This window comes from Salminus brasiliensis, chromosome 20 (genome assembly GCF_030463535.1).
Source record: "Salminus brasiliensis chromosome 20, fSalBra1.hap2, whole genome shotgun sequence".
Lineage (NCBI taxonomy): Eukaryota > Metazoa > Chordata > Actinopteri > Characiformes > Bryconidae > Salminus > Salminus brasiliensis.
The window spans coordinates 33,071,706-33,091,006 of NC_132897.1; the positions used below are offsets into that span (position 1 = coordinate 33,071,706).

Below are 19,301 nucleotides of genomic sequence, written 5' to 3' on the forward strand. Positions count from 1 at the left end.
GAGCTCCTCTAGCTTTTGCATGGTTGGAATAAGCCATAAATCATGTGCAACATGGCAGGCAAATAGCAGTTTAGCTGTGGAGTGGTTCTTGTTGTTGATCTAAGATGGTTGCCACATTCTAGACAGGGATTAGGAGCTCAAGGGCGTAACTGGAGGAAAAACAAAAAAAAAATGACAGACATTGAAGGCTTTCTTCTCCATGAGGCTTTACGGCCGCCATAGACCCGTACGGAGAGTGTTGATATAAATCATCAACGTTGATGTAACCTTTACGTTTTTCCAACGAAGGGCTGCTGAAAACCCGCCGCTGAAAAATCAGGACGCCACCCTGACGCCTATTGATCCGAGACCAACTTTCCCAATTGCTGACGTAAGAACTTTCCAAGGACTTTTTTTTTCTGAGCTGTTAGATAGCCAATGACATCAAGCTGGGTTTGTGGACATGGTTTTATTCTAAAATTGTTTTTGAATTTTATGTACAAGAAATGATTGAGGACATTTTACAAAGGGCACACAAATGAAATCATGCTAATAGTGCTAACAGTGAAGACGACACATGAGCAGACATTTGAGAGTGTTGGTATGTTGACATGTCGGGTTTGAGTGTGAGGCCTGAATATCCAAAAAGCTATGGTCCGTGTCCAACGTCAAAAAATAGGGAAGAGCTTGTGGACAGGGATTCGATTGAGATGTACTGTAGGGGTGGGCAATACAATGATATTTAATGGAAATCGTGATCAGTTTTATATGTTCTGTTATTGTGGGTATCGTCAGTACTTAAAGATCACCAACTGCACATTTCTAATTAGAGTCTAATTAGAGTTTAGATTTTGATAATAATAATAATGTGAATAGCAATAGTTTAGCAGGTTTAAAATATCGTGTATCATAAAATACGTTTTAAATATTGTGATTTCATATTTTAACCATATCGCCCAGCCCTAGTGTACTGTAGGATTGTCGGTTTAGCATGTTAAGCTTCTTCAACCACAGCTAAGCCTGTTAAGAATTTCTACCAGAATCAACAGTAGGATCTTTATTGAACTGATTACTAAATGTAGGTTGTACAATAACGAGGAAGCAATTGTAGTTCTTGCATCGCAACAGTTTTTGAAGACAACATTCAAGGCTCGTGCTGGTTTCACAGTGTAAAAAACAGGTATCATTCAAAATCATTCAAAAGCTTCAAAGCTTTAGCCAACCTAAAGGCGTGCTTCTACCAGAACTACTGTGATTTCATTCGTAGAAATTGAAGGAAGTGAGAAAAACATTCAAGAAGGATTCTGGACATTTTACAACCCATTCTGGAGAGATATGGATATATACATTAGTAATCAGTTGGCCGGATAGGACATCGGCCGTACCATTCGTAAATCACTCCGGTTAGAGTCCTCTATCTTAAACAGCGTAGACTCCAAACAAACAAACGAACAAAACAAAAAGTGTTGATCTGAAAAATACACATAGAAATATATAATATATACTGTATATAAAACAAAGTGGGGTAGGAAGGGACGTATTTGGGATTGCTCGGATGTGCAAGTTCATGAAAAAGTGGGAAGGAATGTCGAGGAGGTCGGAGATTATTTGAAGACGTTCTCAAAGGTCGGACACTTGTGGCTTTTCAATTTCTTCATGGTCTGTTTAAAGTCCTTGCTGGATTTGTCCCACTTGTGGATGCCGGTGATGATGTGCTGCCGGTCTGCCTTGCGGCCCATGATGAGGTAGTTGCTGCTGAGGTTGTCCAGCTGCGCGCAGGGGCAGTCGGCGCCGTTCTTCAGGTACAGTATCAGCTTCTTCAGGTCTTTCTTCTTCAGCGGGCCCAGCTTCACGGCCTTCTTCTTCTTCTGGAGGAACACCTTGCGGTCTGGGCCCTCCCGTACCACCTCCTTGATCTTGGTCTTGATGACTGAGGAAGGAGAAAAGAACAAAGGCAGAGGTCCAGTCAGGCTTATGAAATGATATACACTTGATATACACCTGCCGTAAGGGCTTTCAGAGGATGCAAACATGGGCTTTTTCAGAGAAGCTTTGTGCTTTGCTTTGTGTTGATACTGACATATTTGCAATCGAACCAAACTTGGGGGAAAGAAGGGTGTCGTATGATGCATGTATATGACCGAAGGCCGCAAGTAGAGGTCTTCGTAAGGCGAAGCCTGAAGGTCAGTGTAACCTGGATTGGAAGCTTGTACGCCACCAATGTTCTCAATTACATAGGCAGTAGAGTTGCCATTCCTCTAGGTGATACGTCAGGGCATAGCAGGTCCATAACTACATTTGCAGTGACACATGTCACACTGTTGCTTTAAAGGCAGGTGAATGTTTAATTTCCCTTTTATACTCAGTGGTTTAGACCACACAAAGTCACAGCATTCCCCCCAGGAACCTGGTCCCAGAATGGGCAAACAAGCCAAAAAAAAAGCAGAGGGTTGGGTTGCAGGGGTATCGTGCGTAGCTCTTGGCCAGGCTGAACCACAAAAAGGAGATTAGACTAGCCAGTAATCCCTAGAGAGTCATGGGGGGGGGGGGGGGGTGTAGGGGGTGTGGGGGGTGGTGGTGAGAGAGTTTAGAGAAGAGAGAAGAGAGTGAGTATGTGTGTTGGAGAAAGGGATGGTAAGGTCAAAAATGGGGTCTGTAATCAATATCAAGCTTCTGTCCTCTCCTCAAGGTCCTTGGGGCGCTTTGTAATGACCCAAGTATCTTTGTGACAGACTCAAGTTTAAGGGGCCTTCATCAAGATAAAGCAGGAGCCGTGTAAATCAATCTGCCCCTGCTGCCCTCTCTGTTCCCAGAGGGCAAGAATGTCACAAATTGCAGCCTGTCTGCCCTGCGCCCCTCCAGATGTAACTGAATCTGCCAGCCTAGTTCCACAGAAGACCTGCGTTAGAAGCTTCTTTCAATTCGGCAAGGGCTGCTGCTGCTTCTTAGCTATCCAGGGTCCAAATATGAGCATTTGTTCGACATGAGAGTTGGTCATCAAAGGTCAGACGATTTGGGAAAAGGGTACAAATGTAGTTAAACATTCGAATTTTAAGGAGATATCTGAACCTTTGCATTGTTAGGAGGTTCTTACAATCACCAAGAATGGTTCTTCAATTGCATTGGTCAAAATAACTTTTTTTAGCCCCTTTATTTTTAACAGTGCAGGTCAGGGGTACCCCTTTCCTGGTCTTGATGATCCACCACTCAGCAGTGTGGTTATCAACCCTTCTTCAAAACACCTGATGCAGGTAATGAAGAGCTTTTAAATCTGTTAATAACGTATACTTGGAAGGATCTTGGTATTCTGGATGAAGCAGTGCTTTGTGGAAACTCAGCCGTGACCTTCTTCCTTCGTTTTGTAATCTCAGCCCACCTCCTTAGATTTGCCTTAATCTTCCTGATCTTTCACTAAACTCTCTTTAACCTCCTAATCTTCTGACTTCCTTAACCTGCCGTTGCCTGGGTTGTGTGCAAGTCAGCTACACGGTGGTCCTGCTCTGAGCTATGGCTACCTTTCAGGTATATCTGTTCTACACATAAACAAACAAACAAAAAAATTATCCCAAAAATCAGCGAAGCATTAGGTCTGCAATGCCCCAGCCTCACTGACCCGCTGGTGAACCTCAGTCCCTCTAGCACCCTTTGAGGAATTCATCCCAATTAGCCACCCTGCTCCCAAAGACCCGTGGAAAAGAGCTCTATGGAATAGACCTGAATTGAGATTTACCGCTAATTGCCCTTTAACGGCCTGATCAGTCTCCATCGGCTGTCAGTGAGCAGACCACAATTGAAACCAAATCCTTCCTGCATGGTGTTGAACCCTGACTTCTATATCCTCGGTGGCTGGGAGTGTGCAAATGTAGCGGAGCGCCGTTGCCAAAGAAAGTTGTGCTTGGAATTAACTCTCATTTCGAGACCCTTAGAAGCTGGAATGAAGCTGAGGCAGCAACACCCAGCAGGCATATTTCAGTATTTCAGCAAGCCCCATTACGTTTGTCAATGTGTGACCCTTATTTTTTTTTTTTTTGGGGGGGGGGGCGAGGGAAGCTAAGCAACCAGAAAGCATGTTCCAGTATCTCAATGAGCCAAAAGATTGAATAGTCTTCTGGGCAGCATTTCAGCTAGAACTCCACCACCCCATCTCTCACACCTACTCACAACTAATTAGCACTGCAGAGCAATACGGTACACTTTTCCAGGAATTAACAGTGCACATGGAAGGGATTAAGGGCTTGATCCGGAGTCTCAGCTCCACGAACTGATTCTCTAAGAGGGCTTAACGTTTAATGGAATTTAAAAAAAAAAAATGATCAGGCTTCAGAGTTTTTAAGTTGGAGGGGAGAGAAGACTTAGCCAAGCCCACCCCTGAAAACCACTTTGTTGAGGTTTAAGTTCCTCCTGAACTCTCAGTGCACCTTCCAGTGTTTGCAACCGTAATCCGTACAGTGACTGAGTGCTTAGCAAAGCTAAGCTATGCCTTTGCAGCTAATACCCATAATACCAAAGTGTTGCTGATCAATAGCCACAAGAAAACTACAACAGAGTCAGTTTGTTTGGCCCGTTTTGTGCCCTATTTCAAAAAGGCCAAGCTGTGGTCAAGTCCTGCAAATATTAAGAGTTGGTGAACATCGACCAGTTGCCAGTTTATTGCGAATATCTTCTCTTCCTCCCTTCCAATAGCTGCCGGTAGCCCGTTCTTTGATCTGTCAAAGTCTATCAATCCCCATTTGCCCATTTGTGTCTCAGTGGAAAGGGACCACCACTGACCAGAGTGTTCATAACATAGCAGTGATACCATCATGTTAGTGGGTGGTTTTCTTTTTAATTCTACACAGCATCTCAAACCTTAACCCTAAACACTCTTAGACCCTCCTTTATCTGTAATTACAGTATACCAGTAGCTGTCCAAGCTCCTTTGATAAGCAGTGCCGGAATCAACCAATCTGTGTTACCCAACATACTGAGCATAATCACATTCATCCATCTTCATGAAATGCTTTGAAAATATTTAGACCTAGTAAACTGTGTGGTTAGATAATGCAGCTCGTCATAGAAAATCGGGGAGTCGTTATCTCCGTCTAAACACAGAGGGACCGTTTCGGACTCTGAGCCGAAAAATGAGTACCGGACTTTCTCTTCCCTAATGAGTACATCATCCTTGACAGCATTCTGTAAATATTTGCTCAGTCAGCTTTCTGTTCAGCAACCGGTGACCTCTGTTCTCTTGGCACTTCATTAAAGGAGTAAACAAGGAAAGCAGGAACCCATCTGTTTTAAGCAGCTCAGGCTAGGAGTGTCGATCTAGGATCTCTGCTCCCCACAGTTCACAAAAAGCATGGCCTGGCCTACAAACTCATCCAGGGTCATTGTATGCTCCCTTGTTTGACATGTACAAGCCCTTCCTTAAGTTCCTTGTCGCCATAATCTACTTCGGTTCCCAAACAAACCTGGATTGCGGATCAGTCGCGAAGGGAGGGAAGAATGTTCCAGATGTTTTCGACACTGCAGATTTCGGCAGCCTTAACTATGAGAGTAAACAAAGTCTTGGGTTCTGATATATATGTACCTAAAGTAGGACAAAATAGTAGGACCTAGTAGGACCTTTGTTTTCCTTGAATATCTTCACTCAAGCAATGAAGAACATTGCCGTTTGAAGCCATGGCATCTCACCATGCAGAAACACCTGCAAGAAAAGGAGCCATTCTCATAGGAGACGGTTTGCAGCCATTCCGGCAATAAGTCAAAGCAGTCACGTGAGCACCAACCACGGTGGCACCAGGATTGGATAGCTTCCACACCTGCAGCAGACAGCACCAGAGTCTGCTTGAAGCGAACCCCATACCAAAGGGACCAGAGATTGGTTCACTGGACAGCTCCTGGGCTTAAAACCAGCCTTCAGACTTGACCAGACATACGGAATGGACCTGGTTCGGCAAGTGTGGAAATTCCCTATGGATGTTGAATGTCTGTAGTGGTGCACCAGAGATTTGGTAGGTGTTCTAAGGCAATTTAGACCTACTACAGCTCACAGCAGGTTTAGGACTAGGATTTGCATGCTCATGGGCAATGAAGCCTCTAAAACAGCCTGCAGATGGCCTCCCTAACACTGGACTTAGCCCCCCGTACCATCATGGGACGAGAGGCAGACTTGCAGACGTTTCAAACGGTGCCGTAAACCCAGCAGGGGGGAGGTTCCAGATGACAACATTCCCAAACACAGCTTCCCTCTGGATCTCGGGTGACTTAAACGTATGCAGAAACCATGGTTCCTCATGAAGAGCCAGACACTTTTACTGCTCTAAAACTGGGCACGCATCGTTGACTCCAGGAGGGGCTGCCAACTGAAGTGTGAGAGGAGAAGTGCTCATTGGAGGTGCCGTGAGGTCAGGTTAGGGAGAGGGACAATAAAAGTTAAGCCCGGACACCGATGGCATTTTCCCGTAAAACTCGGGAAAGCCTTGGGCCGGCGCTGGTAATATGCAAAGGGTCAGCGAGCGAGAGTGAGTCTGGTCAGCGTGTTGAGATCAAACGCTCTGTGGAGTTTTCCCTGTCTGCCGCGGTATGTGAAATATCTGCGAGTCATCTCTCGTTGCATCACTGGCAGCAAGGACTTATGACTGTGCTTAACCACAGGGTCAGCCGAGGCCCTCGTTAAAATGCTTTTGCGAAATCGCAAGCTCGCAAAGGACGGCGTTGTCTGCATTCAGTGGAATTCACAGCTTTCTCAGACCAAACCGACAGAGTAACAATAAGCTGCATGCAGAGATACGCTCACAGGTTCATACATATGGCCACATATGGAACATATGGAATTTATTTGACCCAAAAAAAAAACCCTTTTAAAGTTACCATTGTAAAAACTATTACATCTGCACCCCATATTCAGCGTACAGACAGTTGGACAGATATAGTGGATAGATGCTACATTTGACATACGCAACTGGCAGAGGTGGTGGAAGGTGATGGTTTCCATCTACTTTGGTTCCTTGGACCTTTCCAAAACCACATGGAGGTTCTTTTAGACTTTCAAAAAAGGTTCTTCTGTTCTATCATAAGCAGAGGTATGTAGCGTAATCTGAACCCATACACGAGTCAAAGGCTTTTTGCCTTTAGGCCAATTTCCTTCCCGAAAGGACGAAAGTAGCAGCTTGAAAAACGACTTGCAATGAAATGTCCAAGTCCATCCGGCATTCTCTCAGTACAGGAATGGAAGTCTATTGCAGTCTGTTCTTTTCTTCTTGGGTTCCTTTGGTCCGAGAAGTGACCAATCGCAGAGTAGTCCCGGAGCCAAACTAACTCAAGAGAATGAAATTGTGAATTAATGAAGTCTAAACATTTTGTTCTCTAAAGCAGTGGTTCTCAAACCTATCCTCCAGGCGGTCCACAGCTTTATTCTTTTTCCCTGTGTGCTATGAGTTACAAATTTGGACTGTCTGGGGTTCCTAGAGGGCCGGGTTAAGAACTAGTGCCTTACAGAACCATGGTTGAGAGCGAAATCTGTGAGTATGAAGAACCTTGTACATTGTAGTCACTACAAACTGGTCTCATTTTCAAGGGTTCTTCTCAGAACCATCCATTAAATGTGTTTTTTGGGGGGAATCAAAAAGGTTAGAGCCCCCCTTCCCCCCCAAAAAAAACATGGTTATTTTTGGCAGCTTGGCCTTTCTTTATTTCTTATACTGTTGGAAACAAGTCTGCGATAACGCAAGCCAGGTGATGGGTCAGTACCGACAATTCATCAGGAGTGCTTTCCCCACACTCTGCTCTCGCCTTCTCTCCTTTGGGCCGATGACAATAGCCTGCTTTAGAGCTCAACTCGGGGGTCACTGAAGGGGTTGTCAGCGGGGGGTAGGCCAGCAGGCCTGGCCTACACAAAGCTGCCCAGAGAAAAGATGGCTCTGACCAAAAGATGGCTTAGCCCGCTGGAATCCCTGCCTGAATGAGGCTTTACGTTTTTTTGTAAGAGGCTAACCTAAACCAGCATTTGTTTTCCTCTCGGGAGGAGAGCAGGAAGCGCCTGGTGCGGCGCCCTCCTTTTGTCGAGGTGGCTCCCACTGGGACGGGCCCTAATGGCCGCCGTTATGGCTTGCTTTAACAGCCATTGTCAGTAACCATCACCACCAACTGTCTGGATTAACTCCGATATCGAGGCCAAAACCGCCACTGTGACACGAAACCAAAACACCATCCATCTTAATTATGGGGGCGAAAAAAGCCCCAGGCCGTTAATGTGCCATCGTGTTGCGTGGTGCACCAGGAGGACCAGGTAGACCAGAATGGAATGCGCCGGCAGAGCGAGTGATTGATTGACTGTTTCTAGCGCTGGGACATGGCTTGTTTTCTTGCTTTCCCAAGAAACCGGGAGGGCTGGAATGAGCGCTAATGCAGAAGGTCTGGACAACTAAGCCCTCGCACATGCTAGCTGGAGAAACCTTGGCAGGGAGAGGAGAAAGACAAGGGCATAAGAAAAGCGAAAAAGCTGGAGCCAAATGCAGAGAGGTCTAACGTTTTTCAAGTGCCATGGGTTAGGAAAATAAGCTCTGGTTCTTTTATTTATTTCCAAACTGCACTGCATTGAAGCTGCATGTTCTGAGCTGTAAAGTTTGTATGGATTCGTAGAAATTTAGCAGAAGGAGCTAAAGGGGCAGAAGTTAAGAGAAGGAAGAGGATGTGTCAGAAATGTGTCAACAGCTTTAAATAGCTATTTTTGTGACATCACAAAAGTCTTAAAGCTATTTCTGAGGAATTTCCAGACGTTTCAGATTAGGAACTCTGGGTCGAAGATGGATTTCTCTGGTCGAAGTGGTTCTACTTAAGCTTACCACTGTTATACAACAGCAGTAGCAGCAGTGCAGGAGGGTTTGAGGAGCTGAAGACCCTTAACTAAGCCCCTAATATGGGCATGAAGCTGATTTGCAGAACTTCAGTGGTTCATATAGGGCAGCCAATTAAACAGTGGTTTTCATTCTAAAAGAAAACAATTACGGTAATGTAAAAATGGTCCCTAAATGTCCCAACCTTTCCATCCTTACCTAAAGTGGACCATCCCTACACCTCAAAAAGGTTCTTCAAACCTTATTCTATGACCTTGTACTAATAATAGTAATAAAAAAAAACCCACCAGAACCCCTTTTTGGACACTTGAAACATGTACAATAATGAATGTCCCTTAATCAGCAGGGACCACGTCGACCCCAGCGCAAAGGTCAGCTCCGCCGCTGTTGTCACGTCTATTCTGCCAGACAGGAAAACAAACATCCCAATTTACGGCTCCGAGCGGCAGCCAAATAAAGGCTTTAGGACCCGCGTGAATTACCTCAATTCATTAGTTACAGAGTAGTGGCCTCTAAAAGGGTCATCCAAACCGTGACATGGATTTACAAGGGCTGAAAAGGACCTGCAGCTGTTATTCTAAGCAGTGAGGACAGTTGTCTTGTGCTGTCGTAAAATGACGGAAACTCTTGACAGTTCTGCACGAGGCCGCTACGACAGAATTTTTTCCCCCAAAATGTTGATGGAAACAGGTTTTATACAAGTCATTTTGGAGCATTTCTATTGGCCTGTTCATCATAAAAATGTTTTCTCCATAGTGTTTGGTGTGGCACAGCAGATAAAACCACTAGCTGCCAGTGAGCTATTACACCATGTGGGAGACCAGGGTTCGATTCCCAGTCTGGGTGACTGTATGCTGCACTACACCAATAAGAGTCCTTGGGCAAGACTCCTAACACTACATTGGCCCAACTCTGTAATACGAGTCACCTTGTAAGTCGCTCTGGATAAGAGCGTCAGCTAAATGCAGTAAATGTAAATGTAAAATGTGGATACGATGTATTGAATAACTGCCAGATTCCCATTCCCATGTGGAGCCCATGTATGATTAGCCCAACTAGAAAACAGAAAGTTTCATTTTCTTGGGTTCCACATTGGCCCAAATATGGATATCCACCGGGGTTAAACATGGGCCCCATCTGGGTTGTCCACTGCATAGAGGGCCTAGATATAGGACCCATGTGAGATCCAGCTGGGCTGTTGCCCACCTGGAACCCGCATAGCCCACGTTCTACCCATGTGAGCCCCACATGAGCATGTTGGCTGGGTTATGTGAGTAAAAGATTAATCACTTTCGGCTCTTTTAGAGAACCTTAGAGAAGAATTCTAGGAAGAACCTTCAAATGGGCATAGAACCTTTACATTTTCCCTGAGTGTTGAAGCTACATGCAGGGGTTAGCACCTAGCTGCTTTGTGCTTCATGCTAACAAAACAGCAGGCAGGGCTTCCCCATACGTCTATCAGGGTTTAAGGCAAGTTAAGGTCACCCCGCCTCATGACTATCCCAGTCTTTTGCTTTCCACGTTACTGCTAGCAATTAGGAAGGTTGAACTACGGGAAGACCTGTGTCATCCAGGAAATGTCTAATTTCCACCGCCTCGTGGTCAGATAGAGGCTGTACCCTTACTGTGAATCCTAAGCTTGGTGCCAAATCCTAGTTAGGTTCATACACAATGTAGTAGTTGATCAGCTAAAGCCTCATGTTTGACATTTGGTGTCTGAAGTTTACACTGGAGGAGCTAAAAAGTAATGCAGGCTTAAGTCTAGCAGTTAGCACAGGGCTAACTGCATGCCTAAATCATCGCACTGGCCTCAAACTCAAAGTTGTAGGGTAATGTGGAATCTATAAACACGGACTAAAGGACAGACTGAATTGCCTTGGCCTACTGCCTTCAGGGGATAGCACGCTTGGACAATGCTATAATATACAGTAAGTGCGGGATTTGGCCCAAGGCTTGAGCGGTTTGGGCCGCCTGCTCTCGCCAGCATTATGTCAGTGGGAACGCAGGGGCTTTGGCTGTCATGAACGTGACATCTCAGTTTTCACCACAATGTGTGTGTGTGTGTGTGTTGGAGAGAAAAAAGAGGGAGGTCATTTTTGATGTCCTTACCAAACTCGCTGGCGCATATGTGGTCCAAAATGGCATCCACCTCGTGGTCACAGGGAGGGCAAATCGGAGAGACATCTAGGACAGAAAGCAAGGCAAAATGTCAGGGACAATAATCCTGCAAGCGCAACACCCCATCAGTATCACAAACCACAGTAATACAGACCAAATGTTTTCTTTCCCCTCATTTCTTTAAACAACCAGACCCTGATTTACTCCCCCTCTGGGTCTTTTGGAAAGTCTTTGTGAAGGCCTGTAAACAGCGGGGGGAAGAGAGTCCCTGAGTGAGCCGAATCTCGTGCGTTGGAAATTTGTTTAATAATCCACCTGTCAGACACGTTCAAGTCGAATTGTAGGTTATACCTAACACATTGTAACGTCAGTGGGCAATCAGAATCTGCTTATGCTTATGTTCATTTGTGACCTGTCAACGAATGACCAAAATTCGCTTAAAGAAGTCAGGTTAGAAGCATTGCTAGTGTTAGGGTATGTCGATTGGAAGAGAATATTGGGAGAAAAATGAAAGAATTTGACAAAGAAATTCAAATAAATAAATAACATCACAGGACGTCCACAATTTACTTTACGAAGTCAGTTTGTTGGTGACTTGTTAATGCCGCCAACGAACGTTCATAATTTACTTTACGAAGTCAGTTTGTTGGTGACTTGTTAATGCCGTCAACGAACGTCCACAATTTACTTTACAAAGTTAGTTTGTTGGTGACTTGTTAATTCCCGTCAACGAACATTTACAATTTACTTTACAAAGTTAGTTTGTTGGTGACTTGTTAATGCCACCAGCGAACGTCCACAGTTTACGAAGTCAGTTTGTTGGTGACTTGTTAATGCCGTCAACGAACGTACACAGTTTACTTTACAAAGTTAGTTTGTAGGTGACTTGTTAATGCCGCCAGCGAACGTCCACAGTTTACAAAGTTAGTTTGTTGGTGACTTGTTAATGCCGTCAACGAACGTTCATAATTTACTTTATGAAGTCAGTTTGTAGGTGACTTGTTAATGCCGTCAACGAACGTTCATAATTTACTTTACGAAGTCAGTTTGTTGGTGACTTGTTAATGCCGCCAGCGAACGTCCACAGTTTACTTTACAAAGTTAGTTTGTTGGTGACTTGTTAATGCCGTCAGCGAACGTCCACAGTTTACTTTATGAAGTCAGTTTGTAGGTGACTTGTTAATGCCAAGAAAATATAATCTAAAAAAGGCTAAAAGAGTGTTGTTGACCTGTTGCTTGGTACTTGGAACTTGGTAACCATGTCAACAAACATCCAAAATTTACTTTATGAAGTTCATTTGTGACTTGTTTACATCAGTGGACGTCCTAAATTCACTTTTCGAGCTGACGCCCCAAAATAACATCAACGGACGTCTGAAATTCACTTAATGGAATCAGTTTATTGGTGACCCGTGAGTTCGTTTGATTTAGAAACCCACTTACGGAAAAAAAAACCTGCAGTAACTACTAGCATAGAACCTCTAGCCAAATTTTGTGAATTCCTGAATTTGTGCACACACCAAACACTAAATGTGGTAATCCACAAAAGTGACTCTGAGGCTATAAAAACACAAGACGTCTTATAAATTCATTAAGAAAAGACATTTAACACCCGCTCCCCCCCCTGTGTGAAAAAAGTGATTACACTTTTCCTTTCAAGCTGGCCGGTTAGACCCCCTCCCCCTTTAGAAGCAATAGCTGCAAACAAACACTTTCTGTAGTTGTTAATTAGTGTCTAACAACTAAAGGAACTCCTGGCAGAACGGCTTCAGGTCAGTGACCTTTGCAGGCCTTCAAGCATGAACCGCACTTATCAGGTCCTGCCATGCCAGTTCGCGCTCGAAGCTGAAGTAGTCCTGCAACAGTCTAGACTTTACAGAGCGTTTTTGGTCACAGGGTGGGTGTAACTAACTACAGCTAATAAAAGGATAAGAGCAAAGCTAATTGGGGGACTAGCTTAGATGCTAACATGTTCAGCTCCTGGCCTGTTTGGGGGTCAAATAAAAACTAATGTGGATGAGCGTTTGCACAGAATTGCCTCCCCCTTTCAGAGCAGCATCATAATGTTAACCCCCTAACCACCCACCCCCCGCCAACGCCAGCCTCTTTATCTGTCATGGTAATTTGCAGTAAACAAACCCCAAGCTGCATCATTTACACATGTATGTCAACAACTGTTACCCGGCTTACTGTGAAAGGAGCAGCAGATTCTTGACAAGGACCCCCAAGACCCCAGGCAGGCCTGGCCCAGGAGCATTAAAAGGCATTAAAAACCAAAAGAGGCCCCCTGTAGTCATGGAAACAGGGGCCTTAAAGTTTGTGCGTGAAATCTCACTAAGTGACCGCTGTAATAGAAGATTACAGGCAATCCTTCTTCATTAACTTGGCCTATGGCTCAAACTGGGGGCTACGACAGGACGTTATATGACCATCATTGCTGGTTCTGTTTGGTTTGGCCGAACTATTAAAACAGTAGGTTTGAGGTTTGGGGCTGTGAGGCTAATGCAGATAACAAGTGATGGTAATGGCTAAAGTACACTGATTAGGCTCGTGCTAACAGCATGCCTGAGTCATTACCCACTCGCCTCAAACTGTGCGTGGAGGTGTTCAGTAATTGAATCTGTAATTGACTTGTTTATGTGCTTTCTGACTCGTGTGTTTGACTCATTTGACTCACAACGCTTACTGTACAATACAATACAATACGTAACATGGATATTTAACGTAGTTAAACAGGGGCCAGTAAAACATGCTTTGGGCTATCTTCTCGCTTTCCAATAGCAACACTGTCTACCAATTTATACGTGAATCGGACAGATGTTGAAGTTTTTGTACCATAAAAGTTGTGGCGGTCACTGAAAAACGGCGATACAAAAATGGAGATACAAGGTTTTTCTCTTTTTGACATAATGTGAATCTTGCAGTTGTTCTTTACATTGTGCCAAAACTTCACGATTAATGGACCAGGAGAAATGCTCCAGAATGACTTGGGTTCAAATCTTTTTACATTGCCTTTCATAGAAAGTTAGGAAGGTTTTTTCCCTCTCCTGTAAAGTTGCCGTTTTGAAATTTGAATATACTGTGTGTATATATATATATAGATATGCATAAAAAGGATAGCTAGGCTAAAATACAGCATTCACATGCTGTTTGTTTACATTCTAACCAATGAGAGATCACTTGAGTTTGGAAAGCACATTTACTAGAATTCTGAATGCTCCCTCAGACTGTTATGGGGTAAGCTGGACCGTTGGCGCTCTCTCTATTGGTGTTGGTGCTGGAAACGAAGCTACGGCGTATTTAAAAAACTGTGTAAATTAGATGGCTGTTGCCATAACCAATAAGAAGACCACTTGTATGGTCTTTTAGTTCGTCCCTGCAAGACTTGACTAGTTGATCTCCAGGTCTTCTCCTCGCAGCCAGTGGTGTTATCATTTGCAGCTATTCGGCGAACCCTTGTGAAAGTGACACGGAGGTGAAAAGAGCTTTTGAAAGCAGGTGCCTACATTTCTTTTCCAGCCCTATGCTGTTCTGTGCTGTGCTGTGCTCTCAACATGAATTATCGCCTTCTTCAAAACCTGTCCCTCTCAGGACTTGCGTGATTTGTGGCGATGGGGACGGGCGAATTAAGCGAGAGCCGCTCTAAAAACTCCCAGGCCTTCGGTCGTACAGCTCCGTGTTGCCGCATATGGAATCTTGGCTGTGTTTCAGTGCCTTCTTTTGAGTTCCCCCGCAGGCCTCATTTGAATGCCGTCATCAAAAAAACAGCAAGCAAATGGTCTGTTCTCTTTCTCGGCCAGGAGCAGAAGCTTTCTCTTTCCACACTGCCCTGCAGAGGTGCTATGAACGATTTGTGCCAAAGCCTGTGTTTCATTCTCCACTTAAAAACCAAAGAATAGGTTGGTCACACTTTATGTTCATGGGCTTCACGGTTTCTACAAATGCTCAAAATGCTCAAATGGCTGGATGCTAATTATATAAAAAGAGTATAAGCTTAACTTATATGCAGCTACCTTTACAGGTGAAGGCCTGGTGCCCACTGTACACATACAGCGCCGTCCGTTAGCCTATTAAGGTGACCGACTTCAACCAATCATGACTTTTTTTTTATATTGTTGGAAGAAACTGAATTAATTTGTTAAACAATCTGCATTGTTTCTTCAAGCAAACAGAATGATCTGAATTATTTATTATGTCAAACTGGGCAAACTGACTTGTATGGTGTTCTAAAATGAGCAAAAATATTATAAATATAGCATATAAATATTCTAAATTTTTTTAAACAAGTAAAATGATCTGCATTATTTCCTGAAATGCAATTATCTGCATTGTTTCTCAAACAAGCACCAATTTTGCACAGAACTTTTGCTTGTGTAAAGAAATTTTTGTTCTCATAAAACAGAAATTCTTATTCTTGTATATAATAAGATATAACAACATTATATGCATTATTATTATTGCAGAAAAGTGAGAAATACCTCATCTAGAAACACATTTCATAAGTTACAAAAGGAATTATATTATATTCTGGCAACATTTATTTACGTTTATTTATTTATTTATTTATTTATTAAGAAATGCTTTTTTATCTGTTGCTATAGAAGAACCTCTTGTATTTCCAAAGGAACTTTTTAGTGGATTAAAAGTAGTAGTAGTATTTTTGTTTTGTTTTGTTAGATATTGGAGTGTGAAGACCTTTAGGGAAGAACCTCCACACAATGTAAATCTTTTACAGTCAGCAATCAGTTCGTACCCCCTGAAGCCATACATCCAAGCCAAGAGACCTTTAAGAAACCTTGAGTTTGAACATTTTGGTGAAGTTTGGCCTATTCTGCTTCTTTGTAATCCCCCCCCCCCCCCCACTTCCAACCTTTTTAAGTTGTTTAAATTAGCTGCTTGGAAATTCCCACAAAGTTTATGAGGACGTCTCAGTCATCCAGTCGTATTTTCCCCTCCTTCTTTGAGATGCCGTCAGAACCAGCAGACCTGAAATTTCTCTCTATGCAGAATAAAACGTTTAGGATATAACAAAAAAGTATATATATATATGTGACAAAAAAGCCTTGGTTAGTTAGTTAGTTTTTGCGTAGCTCTCTTCTACCCCCGTTATTCCCTACATTAGCTTATGAAAAACGATGCTAATACAGCCAGCCCAGCAGCCCAGCAGGGAGGCCTGCTGCTGCCCCCCCCCCCCCCCCCCCCTCAAAAAAAAAAAAGCTTCTCAACACTGCAGGCCGCTATCTTTTAAAGCCCCCCCCCCCTTTTTTTCCCACCTCAGGTCTTTTCTCACAAGGACCGGCAAGGCAGGAGAAAGGCATTCGTCAAAGCAATGAGGTGCTGCTGCTGCGGAATAAGGGGAAAATGAATCCATGTATAATGATTTTTTGCTTTTGGACAACGTCCCGGCATGGTGTTGGCTCTCACCGAACACCCCGCTATCAATTGCTCCCAGCTGTTTAACAAGTGCTCAAATATTAATCTGTCAGACCCTTTTGCGACTACAGTTCTCTGTCCTCGATACTTAAAGCTTAGGAATAATGCCAGACATGTGCTTCGGGAAAAGGTCCTGATCTTTCCCCAGAGTATCAGCCAAGGTTTTATGCTAACGGTGTCCCTAATGGTGCGGAGGTCCAGCCTCTCGTGAGAGCGTATCTTTGCAGCAAGGCTCGTAGGTAACAAAAGGTGGGCTCTCCGTAGCCGAGAATCCGCAAACAGATGCTGGCCACTGAAATAACATTACGCTGCCTTTTAAGAAAAAGCCGGAGTGTCGCTTCTCACACCGAGCAAAAGGTGCGGGAGAATGGAGTGTGGGTAAATTGACCCTAAACGTATACAGTATGCACAATTCACATGCCCTTCCGTGCCGTTCCCTTGAAGCGGCAAAGCGAAGGGTCGCTGTTAGGATTTGAAAGGGGCCAGACTAAACTGTGGGCTTGACAAAAGCAAGCTGAAGGCTCGGTTACACTCCTTCAAGAGGTATCGGTTCTCTAAAGCCACTGTGTGTGTGTGCCAGCAAATGGACTCCAGCAAATGGAAACTGATGTCTGCTGTGCTTCAGGACTACGTCCTAAGTCCTATTTGGTCTGGGCGGAGTGTGTGGAGATATGTGCTTTTAACAAAAACCTGGGAAAAGAAGGCCGTCAAGGCTTTAAGGGAAAGATGCTTGGAGTGCCTGTTTGCTAGAAAGGTGTCCCAACAACGTTTGCAAGAACCCATGACCCAACAGCAGATGCGGCCTGTGCATTTGTGGGTCAGCTAATTATTGGCCTAGAAAGTTAGCTAACTATGGTTCTCGGTAATACTCCCAGTGGTGGGATGTGCAGAAAGGAGGTACTCACGGGGGGCATCGGCTGTAGAATTGTTGGGTGCACTGATGCACACGTCGCTCTGCGGGAACTTGTTGCAGGTCAGCATCTCGGGCCAGGGGAAGCCAAAGGCCTCCATGATGGGCGCGCAGCGATCCCGCACGTCCTCGCACAGCTGCCGGCACGGGTAGATGGGCTGGTCCAGGCAGATGGGCGTGAAGAGGGAGCACAGGAACACCTGGGTACTTGGGTGACAGTTCTTGTACACCAGGGGCACCCAGCTGCCCGCCTGCTGTTTGACCTCGGCCATGGTCTCGTGCTCCAGCAGGTTGGGCAGCATCATCTTGCTGTAGCCGACGCCGTGGCACAGCCGCAGGTCATCCGGGATATCCATGCACTGCGGCTGCTTGCCGTAGATCGGCGGCCTCCAGGTCTCATACTCGTACTCCGAGGATCGGGTCAGGGACACCAGGGACATGAGCAGCGGTACGAGGGCTGCGGCCTTCCAGGGGCACAGGGGTGCGAGCAGCTTCATCGTGAAGGGCAGGTTCACGGGACGGAATGCAGCCCTCCAGAAGTGGAGAGACCCAAGATTAAAAACAACGGTTGATCTTTCAGAGCGAAGAAAATAAGAAAAAAAGATAGAGCCCAAAGCCTTTCTTTTTTTTTTTTTTTTGGTAGCGAGGGAGGTCAAGGGTTTCAAATGTGCAGGAGCTCTCTTTCAGTCTCGGTCTCTCTCTCTCTCTCTTTCTCTCTCTCTGCAAACAGTTCAGCTCAGAGTGAGCCTCCTGCTCACTGCCTTGCTTCAAATGCACCTCAGTGGGAGACGGCAGGAGACCGAGAGCCAATAGGAAACTCCCTGCACCTTTTGGCTTTCACGTGTCAGCCAAAGCGTGCAAGGAGCCAATGAATGAAAAGAGCTTGCAGAAAGAACCCCGCCCCCATCTCCAACCACCACCACCACCCCCCCCCCCCCCCCCTTTCTCACTCCAACGACCTCCTCTCTCTCTCTCTTCTTTACCCCCTCTCAGTGTTTAAGGAACCTCTGAATAGTGCTTCAGATCCCAAGACTCTGGGCTACAGCTTTTTTGGAATGATGGTCTTTCTTTCTTTATATTTAAAAGATGAATGAATAAATTGGAGATCAGGTGTATAGATTAATATACACTAGATTAACAAACATAGATCATCTGGGTCAGATTTATACATACAAGGTATAAACAAAGATAAATAGTAGACAGACCAGTAGATACAGACAGATAGACAGACAGCTAGATTAACAGAGAGAGATACATAAATAAATAGATAGACAGAAGGATCGCCAGACCAACCGATAGGACAGACTGATAGGACATAACAGATAAGTAGACAGACAGACATAGATATATGGACGGACAGACGGACAGGCAGACTGAGATATACAAACAGATGAACAGCCAGAGATATGTAGACAGACAGACAGACAGACAGAGAGACAGCTAGATAGACAGACACATCTCGAGAGAAAGCTAGAGTGACAGAGAGACAGCCAGAGAGATAGACACACAGTTAGACAGACAGACTCACACAGACAAACATATGAAGAGCCAGAGATATGTAGACAGACAGACAGACAGCTAGATAGACAGACACGTCTCGAGAGAAAGTTAGATAGACAGAGAGATAGACACACAGTTAGACAGACAGACTGTGGTAGATAGACAAACAGATGAACAGCCAGAGATATGTAGACAGACAGACAGACATATAGACACACACCTAGAGAAATAGCTAGATAGCTAGAGAGACAGCTAGACTGCCAGAGATAGATTAGACACAGTTAGACCGACAGATGGATAAACAGACAGACGCACAGATAAATAAACAGACGTGGAGACAGACAGATAGATAAACAGAGCTACACAGAGAGATAGACAGACAGGAGGGCATATTGACAGGCAGACTGGTTTTAAAAGAGGCGACAGCAGACAGTCTATCCAATGTTCACAACGATGACGCTTCCCCCCTGAACCCCCTCCTGTTCCCTGGACTGTTAGCTGTGTCTGAATGAGAGTCAACACGA

The 19,301-nt window shown here is 44.7% G+C and overlaps 1 protein-coding gene across 1 annotated transcript; it reads right to left on the reverse strand.

The window, feature by feature from the left end:
* Positions 1–433: 433 nt before the first annotated feature.
* Positions 434–18,053, reverse strand: sfrp1a (secreted frizzled-related protein 1a). The gene is made up of 3 exons (XM_072665082.1): positions 17,273–18,053; positions 10,926–11,000; positions 434–1,909 (listed from the first exon to the last, which is right to left on the reverse strand). The coding sequence occupies exons 1-3, from the start codon at positions 17,772–17,774 to the stop codon at positions 1,584–1,586; spliced, it is 903 nt and encodes a 300-aa protein (XP_072521183.1). The 5' UTR covers positions 17,775–18,053; the 3' UTR covers positions 434–1,583.
* Positions 18,054–19,301: the final 1,248 nt, after the last annotated feature.

Coding starts and splice junctions, on each gene's coding strand:
- sfrp1a (XM_072665082.1), bottom strand. CDS start 17,774: ATGAAGCTGCTCGCACCCCTGTGCCCCTGGAAGGCCGCAGCCCTCGTA. Junction 11,001..17,272: donor TTCTACAGCCGATGCCCCCC/GTGAGTACCTCC, acceptor TTTCTGTCCTAG/ATGTCTCTCCGATTTGCCCT. Junction 1,910..10,925: donor CATATGCGCCAGCGAGTTTG/GTAAGGACATCA, acceptor CTCCTTCCTCAG/TCATCAAGACCAAGATCAAG.